Source organism: Engraulis encrasicolus, chromosome 13, assembly GCF_034702125.1.
Source record: "Engraulis encrasicolus isolate BLACKSEA-1 chromosome 13, IST_EnEncr_1.0, whole genome shotgun sequence".
Classification (NCBI taxonomy): Eukaryota; Metazoa; Chordata; class Actinopteri; order Clupeiformes; family Engraulidae; genus Engraulis; species Engraulis encrasicolus.
In genome coordinates, this window is record NC_085869.1 from 43544242 (window position 1) to 43552894 (window position 8653).

The 8653-nt window shown below is 47.3% G+C and overlaps 1 protein-coding gene across 1 annotated transcript in view; it reads right to left on the reverse strand.

Moving 5' to 3' along the window:
- Window positions 1-210: 210 nt before the first annotated feature.
- The window catches only part of sik1 (salt-inducible kinase 1), a 16840-nt gene continuing 8397 nt past the window's right edge, over window positions 211-8653 (reverse strand). The window contains exons 7-14 of the mRNA XM_063213994.1: window positions 8543-8653; window positions 7980-8200; window positions 6810-6968; window positions 6491-6598; window positions 5547-5823; window positions 5038-5295; window positions 4375-4585; window positions 211-3975 (exon numbers count right to left, since the gene is read on the reverse strand). The exon at window positions 8543-8653 is cut by the window's right edge and continues 13 nt beyond it. Coding sequence (XP_063070064.1) covers window positions 3321-3975; window positions 4375-4585; window positions 5038-5295; window positions 5547-5823; window positions 6491-6598; window positions 6810-6968; window positions 7980-8200; window positions 8543-8653 — 2000 coding nt within the window. The 3' untranslated portion in view covers window positions 211-3320. The remainder of the gene's footprint in view (window positions 3976-4374; window positions 4586-5037; window positions 5296-5546; window positions 5824-6490; window positions 6599-6809; window positions 6969-7979; window positions 8201-8542) is intronic.

Here is an 8653-nt window from a genome sequence, read left to right on the forward strand (position 1 = left end):
TGAAATTGACATTCTCACAACTCATATTGACCTCTTTTTCATTTTGTGGTGTACTGTCATGTTTCAAAGTGTAGATTGCATTTTCTATTATGTGTTATATCTATTTTATAATACATTTTGGGTTTTCAATAGGTGTGATGAAATATCTATTGTCTAACATTCTGTAAATGACGGTCAGGTGTCGGCAAAGAAAAGAACAGTCTGGTGTCATTTTATTTTAAGTAAATTTTATTCAAATAAATAGCCACATAAATAAACATTCTTGTCATTTCTAGGTCACTCTATCACCTTCATACAAAACACGCTTTTCTCACGCTCACTCTCAAACACACACACGCACGCACGCCAACATAAACAGCAAGGAATTCTGAGAATTACATCAGCAATTGAAAATAACCAAAACAGGAGAAACATATTTGTACTGATCTGCATCAAAAGTTGTAGTGTTTCCAATGTTCAATGTTACATCACATGTCGGTGTAACCTTCTGGATTATTCTTCCCAGGAAACAAAAGAGGTTTATTCTTTTTTTTTTCTTCAAATGAGCATATTCTAATAAAGTGCATTTTTTTCAACAAAGCAGAGTAAACGTAGGTATAAAAAAAATGGATTTGTTTTAAAACCATAGACTGAAGCGTTGTAGTTCTCAGTTTAATGTGCTTTTTGTTTCCTGAACTGAAATTGACTTTCTTTCTGTCCACATGAACTGTAGGATTTGTTCGGAAAAAAGGCACAAGTGTTGGTCTTGAGTAGTCCAATCAAAACTACATCAGAGCAACATGTTAACACTGTGTGTTTCCACCCATTTTTTTTAACTGAGTGGATTTTTTGAACATTGTCTCGTATTGTTCTTGACAAGAAGCAACGCTAAGCAAAGCATACAAGTGGGAACACCATTGATGGAGGAAAATGATAGGCTACCAAACTCCAGTCGATTATGTTGTCATAGCAAATTCAACGGTGGTGATTTTAACAACATACAGTTCATTTGAAATAAAAAAAGCACATAAAACTCAGACACAGGGTTGCAATCTACTTCTAGCACCTAAGACCAATGCATCTCCAGCAAAAAAAGAGAAAAGGTATCCAGAAAAGTCTATTGCTACGAATTGGTATCAACTGGATTTCACAAGTAAAATAATAGGAATATAAATACAACTATGGTCCTTGTGAGACAGGGAGAATCCATTTATATCACCATAGCAACTAGTCATGGAAGCAGCTTTCGCTGATGTGAAATGCTAAAAAAATAACAAGCAGCACACTGAGCACTATGGAGATCTCTAACATCAAAAAAGGCAGTGATACTTCTACCTCTTTCTCCCCACTCAAGATTTTCTTTGGCTTACACTAGTACTGCCATTTAACCAAAGGACTCAAAGGCAACCTGTGTTGTGTGTAGACAAAAAAGTGAAAAACAAAAACAAACAAAAAAATGCAAGTCAATATGGCGTCTAGTAAATACAAATATACGTTATTCTACACTCTTGTGTTCAGTTCGTCTCATACAATCATAAAAAATGAAGTTAGAAAACAACTACTTTAGGCATGTGAAGCCTCTTTTGTTTTCCTATACAAGCTTCCTCATCTGGATTTTCTACATTTCAATGTGAAATATTGCACTATTGCCCCCCAAAAAACAGCTTCTTGTTCTCTCTATTATGCGAGCATGAAAAAATGTGCCATGCTGTAACTAGGCACAGAAAAGATAAGCTTGGGTATCTTTTTCATTAAATAAAAGAAAGAAAAAGAAAGAAAAGTATTTTCCATGTATAGCTCACTCACAAGTCAAGTTTCTGCTCTGAAATTACTATCTTGGTGGAGGAGGAGGTAGTGATGATGCCTTCAATTTCGCTTTGTTTTTTTGTTTTTTTTCACATAGGAGGGGGATTGAGGACTAATGCAGTGAGTAATTGGATTAATCTTTAAACACTTGACGCCAGACCAGGAGCACAAGTCTCTAATAACGGCCCAGTGTGTGTGTGTGTGTGTGTGTGTGTGTGTGTGTGTGTTTACATGTATGTGTGTGTGTGTGTGCTTATGAGTGTGTGAAAAGAACATGCCGTATTACAAAGCAGCAAAGAGGATCATGTTCAGTCCTGCACTCACACTCACACACACACACACACACACACACACACACACACTGCACCGAGCATGGGCAGTCACCTGGTCGAAGACGTTAGGCAGTACTCGATGTGCTTCTGTTATCAAGCTAAATGATCACATAACCTCCCCCTCCAGGGTTAAAGCATCACCGCGTACCAGTAGCAACATTTCCACGCTTTTCTGTCTCTACGTAAAAGCAGCTTTAAATCCCAGTCAAGCCTTGCTGGGTGTGTTTGAAAATCACAGTTGACAAAACAATGAGACATTTTGGAAGTTTAGGATGTCTGATACTGCATTTGTTTCCATTCTGGTTTGCTACAAAAAAGGCATGTAAAATCAAACTGAAAAATCTGAAAATCGAAAACAAAAAAAACTTTGGTCTTACCTAACAAAATAAAAAATAACCTTGTCTGCAAACTTAAAAAAAAAAAAAAAACGAAATCAAACCAGGAAGACGTGCAGTTCTTGCACGCTTATACAAAAAAATCTGACTTCACATGATTTTTCTTTGTGGAAGTCAGTAGTTTTTTTTTTTTTCAAGTGAGTCCATTCTTTCACACTCTTCCTAGTATTCCCCTTTCGGCGTTAAAAAAACCCACCCATTCCTTATTGCTTGTAGGGGAGTTCAAGAGAGGCTGACGTTTAGTGGAAGGTCTCCACTCACAGTTTGGTTATTGCTTCTTCTTTCGTCGGAATCACAGATGCACAAGACAGACAAGCACTGACAACTGAAGTGCATTTTGCATGTCGTTCAAAAATTGTGGAATTGTCACTTGCATCTTTTTTTTGTATTTTCTCGTTGTTTACAAAAAAAATCTACGGCCTGCAGCGCCTTATGCAGCGCCTTAATTCTTTGTCTTTTTTTTGCTACCGTCGAGAACTAAGTCAGGTGTGTCTTCATTTTTTCAGCTCGACGCCTTTCAGTTTGTAATTGTCTAGTAGTGACAAAAATCTTCTCTGCTGCTCCTTAACTGGCTTCAACCAGTCCAAACTAAGAGAGGAATACAGAGATACAGCTAGATAGAAAGAGAGAGAGAGAGAGTAGAAGAAGAGAGAAAAACCAGTCTGATAAATCTGGCCAGTCTTTCGTCTCACCGCCTCCCCCATTTACACTCTTCCTTCATTCTTCAGCATTCTCTTCTCGTTCACACGTGCGTATGAACTTCAGCTCTGCGTCAACCAGCGTTTCACCACGCTAGTCTCTCTTCCTTTTACTTCACCATCACACAGCTGCTGAGCTGCTGGAGCTCCTGCACCTCGGGCTCTTGAGCGCCGCCGCTGCCCAGGCTCCAGCCACCCTGCTGGGGAGCGAGGAACGAGAAGGGCCCCTGGATCTGCGGCAGGGACAGGAGATGCTGGTGGTGGTGGTGGTGGTGATGGGTGTGAGAAATGGTGGTGGCAGTAGGGGGTTGAGGCTGCTGCTGCTGCTGCTGCAAGGGTTGGCTGATGTGGAGACGAGCCTCCAGCAGGTGAGCAGTGGACACCACGGGAGACACGGAGGAGGAGGAAGAGGAGCAGGAGGAAGAGGAAGAGGAGGTGGAGGTAGAAGAGCAGGAGTCAATGTGCTGCTGCCAGATGGAGGGCTGCTGGGATGGCTGTGGGGGCTGGGAGAGGAGGCCCAGCGGGGTCTGCTGCTGGCAGAGGGGGAGGAGCACGGGGGCCTCGGAGAACAGGGCGGCCGGGGCGAAGAGGTTGTTGGCGGGAGGGGAGGGGGGGAGAGAGTGCTGGTGCTGGTGCTGGTGCTGATGGGTCTGGGAGAGGAAGAGGACGATCGGCTGCTGCTGCTGCTGCTGCTGGCCACCGGTGGCCGTCACCTGGCCCTGGGGCTGCACCTGAGGCTGGCTCTGATGCTGGATCTGGAGCATCCTGTGATAGTTATATATAAATAAGGGGAAAAAGAGTAAAAAGGCAGCAGATTAGACACTGGAGTAGTCCATTACTCTCACCCTTACCGTCCAAACAAAATGACATATTGAGGTCTTGTTGTATCTTGTTTTGCACTCGTCTTTACTTTATTATATGCATGCAAATAGCCTTTCAATGTCTTATGTGCACACTAGTGACAATAAAAGTTTTTTTTCTGATTTATTATTGCATTGCATTGTTCTATCCTGTTTCATTCTATTCTATTCCATTCTATTCTATTGTATTCTATTCTATTCTAGTCTATTCTATTCTAGTCTATTCTGTTCTGTTCTGTTCTATTCTATTCTGTTCTGTGAGCAGCAACAGTAACCAGCAAAGAGCCAAGTGTAGTGAGCTGACCTCTGCTGGTGCAGCACCTCCTCCAGCATGCTGCGTCCGGAGCCGGCCGGCGGGCACATGGCGGGGGAGCCCAGGGAGCCGCGGCTGCCGCGGGGGCAGGAGGTCGGGGGGCACACCTGCTGACGCGCCGCCAGCCCCTTGATCTTGTTCAGGCCCAGCAGGCCCTTGGTCCGCGTGCCCTTCCTCAGCTGCTGGCGGAACGCCTTCAGGCCTGCCAAGACGAGACGAGACAAGACAAGACAAGGTCAAGACAAGGTCAGCGGGTGTCAGCCAGTGGTCCGTGAGTGAGATTTCAAAACATGTGATCTTCCACCTGATGTTTCACATGGGTCATGGAAGACTCAATGATGTGAGACGTAGAAATAAAACACTCCTTTCACAGTACTGCCCTGCCTGCTAAGGCAAATGGCTGACAGTAAATCTCCAGACTGTACACTCAGAAGAAAATATATCAAAGAAATCTTCCACTTTCATAGTCACATGATAAGACTGAAGTTCACTGTTCCAAAAATGTAAATTTCATTCTCACTTTTACATTTCACCTGACAGTCTGTTGCCTTTGCCCCGCAGTAGAGTGGTCACCATAGGTGCAGCATACAGCATATAGTAGGGCCTGCCCTTATCAGCTGACTACCGTACGCGCACAGTCGCTTTGAGACTCACCTTGAGTGAGGGAGGTGTCGGAGGCGCGCCGTCCCTCCTGGAAGCTGGCGGCGTGCATGCTGCCCTGGGCCTGCAGCAGGCGGTTGGAGGAGAGGGCCAGGGGGCTTCCGGCGGGCACCAGGCCTCCCGGGCCCAGGCCTGAGCTCAGCAGGGCGGACAGGCCCCCCTCCACGGGGGCGGAGAGGGCGGGGTGGGGGTTGGAGGAGGACTTGAGGCAGCTGTCGGAGGAGGCGGCGTCAGACGGGCTGACCACGATGCCTAGTGGTGGGAGGAGGAGATAGGAGGAGGAGGAGGAGGAGGAGGAGATCAGTGAGTTTGTCCTCCGTCATTGAGAATATGATGATGAAGACTGACGGCAGTTCATCTGCAATTATCTACGTCTGTAATTAAATCAATCTATGTAATATCTATCCATAATAATAATCAAATAAACCATTTCCATCTCTTCATAATTGTCAAGACATTGCAAGAACATTTTGTTTTTATTATATAAATGGTCATTCACTTACAGGGAGGGTTGCACTGGTGGAAGCGCGCGGACACCTCGGCCAGCGTGTGTCTGCGGGAGGCTGTGCTGGGCAGGTGGGGAGGCGTGAGGATGGCATTGGCTGAGCCCGATCCACCTCCCACCTCCTCCTCCTCCAGGTCCCGGGGATTGGGGCCTCCTACTCCTCCTCCTCCGCGGACCTCCTCGCTGATGGTGGTCTCCAGCAGGCTGTTGGGGGAGATGGAGCGGCTCCATAGCAGCCCGCTCAGGCCGCCCTCCACGGGGCACACCACGCCACGCTGGTGACGAGAAGAGCAGGAGGACAGAGGAGAGGAGGAGGAGGAGGAGGACAGAAGAGGAGGAGGAGGAGGAGGTGCATTCGAGTTAGAGCCACTGTTGCAATGTAGAGCAGAAGACAGGAGGAGGAGGAGGTGGAGGTGGTGGAGGTAGGGGTGCACTGCGCATCTGTAACAGGGGAGAGGGGGGTGTCTACTGTAAGCTTATTGTGTTGGTATAGTGCTCATTGTCTGTGTATAATGTCTTTGATTGTCTAGAAAGGTGTTTCTAATGTCCAGCAGAAGAAATCTGGTATCTCCACTACTTTTTAAAAATTATTTCATATTTGTTCTTTATTCATTGTGAAATATAAGTCAGCACTACTGGTCAGTCTCCAACGAGTATATATGTATGATAAATTATTTAATAACCAACTTTCATGTTGAAATGCTTGTTTATTTAGAGAATAGTGATCTATATATAAGTAAAAAACAGCCTGAAAAGTGGAGATACCAGGTTTCTGCAGGACAGCGACGCTTACTCATCATTAAGCACCATGCAAGCCTTGGTGGCAATACAAAGGATGAGGTCATTTCCTCACAGCATGCATGTGGTGGAGAAGGAGGCACACGTGCACTAAAAGGATTACTAAGTCACTAAGTGGGCGTGCAGGTAAGAGGTGATGCTCACCTGGAAGAGACCGCCCTGGTCGCACTCCATGTCGGAATGAAGCGGAGCACTCTTCTTGGCCTGGAGAGGGAAGACCGAGCGGAAGCCATCGCTAGGCTCCATGGTCAACTGAAGTAAAGAAAAGAGGAATACAAAAAAAAACCAACTTGAGTATATCCGGAATAGGGAAATTGAGTATTGGTTGCTACCATGTAATCAGTCATTTCCTTTAATTTAACCATGACAGTCCCCAGCAGTGTCTCCCAGTATCTCCCATCCCACTAATGTGTCTCCCAGTATCTCCCATCCCACTAGTGTGTCTCCCAGTAGGCTATCTCACCTCCGGGACGGTGGTGTCTGAGGTGCTGCGGGGCCTCTGCGTCCAGGGCCCTGTGGGGCAGGGCTGGCGGCTCAGCTGCTGGTTGCGGTGCTCCTTCACCCTCTCCAGCAGCAGGTAGTAGATGGCTGAGAAGTGGTTGTAGCTGCTGCTTTGGAGCGACTGCAACAGGTGGGGACGGAGAGAGGGATGGAGGGACGGATAGAAGGCAACAGGAGAAGGGAATTAGATTAGATTAAGACCTCACAATAAGCTCTCGGATACCTAACAGTGACTTTGCTAACTTAAAGCTTTACAGCAGGCTGTCTCACACACTTTACAGACTCCTGACTCTCTCTTCTCTCTCTTTCTCTCTCTGTCTCTCTTTCTCTCTCTCTCTCTCAGTTAAACGCAACACGTGTTCGGGTGAGGAAGCCAAGCCTGATCTGGCGTCAGGCGTATAGCTGTGCAGGAGAACAACAAGGCGTAAGCACGCAATATGCTCGCTTGGGGGAAACAGATGCCAGTGATCCAGCCCTAATCCCCTCGAGCAAAATGCCTGCAAAGCCGAGAGGTAGACGAAGGGGGGATATGGGGTTCCACTGGCAGTGGCGCCTGGATGGGGAGGGTGGAGGGTGGAGGGTAGGGGGTGGTGGGTGGCAGAGAGCCAGAGCACTAATTCCCCAGATCTGGCACAAATGAAGGGCCTCCTCCTCCTCCTTTATCCTCGTTAACCTCCCCTCGTGTGGCAGGTCCCTGCTTCTCGCTCTCACTCTCTCTCTCTCTCTGCTTTACTTTCTTCGCGCTCACTACCTCTCATGCCAAAAGAACCTTCCACAACTTTCCACTTGTCACCAACCCCCGTGTCGCACCCCTCCTTCTACTACTCCTCTTCCAAAAATCTGTCCACAGCTCATCTCAACACTGCTTGCCTGCTCTCCTTGTCAGCTGGTAAAGTTCCATTTAATTAGGCATAGACACACGCACACACACACGCACACGCACACACACACACACACACACACACACACACACACACACACACACACAAACGGAAGTCTAGACAGTTTACTTTTGGGACACTCACATCCGTCCAGCTCCCTGTCTATACTGCCAGTGATGTTTAACAGACAGACAGACAGACACACACACACAAACATACTACACACGCACACTTTTTTTGGGGGGACTCACCTCCACGGTCCTCTGGCGGTCGATACCCAGGGTGTGCATGATGCCGAGCACGGGCTCGCTGTAGTCCCCCAGGTTGGAGTTGTAGTCGCTCAGGGAGAGCGTGAGGGCCTGGTGGGGGGCGGCCGGGTCGGCCAGCATCCAGCGGTGCTGCTTAATCTGGGCCACCGAGATCCGCTTGGCCGGGTCCACCACCAGCATCTTGCGGATCAGGTTCTCACAGTCTGGATGGAGGATTGAGGAAGAGAGAGGAGGGAGTGGGGGGGGGTTGGGGGGAGACCGAACATGAGCAGGTGACGTTAGGATGGGTGGCAGCCGGCCGCCGGGTATTTCTAACAATGAAAGGTCTCACGAAAGGTATTATTTTACTTAAACCGATAGGGAGGATATGATGCCATGCCAGAAACGAATGTTGTGCAGGTACAACAAAACAGACAAGCAGAAATAGGGTTGTTCTACAATCCAATGCAATGCACACTGGGAATGTAGACATGAATTAAACCAAAAGTGTGCAGCAGATTGTTTCGTTTTTTTCTTTGTCAGGTTGCGTTAAGAGTTAGCCTCACCTTGAGACATGAAGTAGGGGATGCGGAATCGTCCCTCCGTGACCCTCTGTCTCAGAGCAGGCAGGCTGGCCCCATCGAATGGCAGAGATCCGCACACCAGCACATACAGCA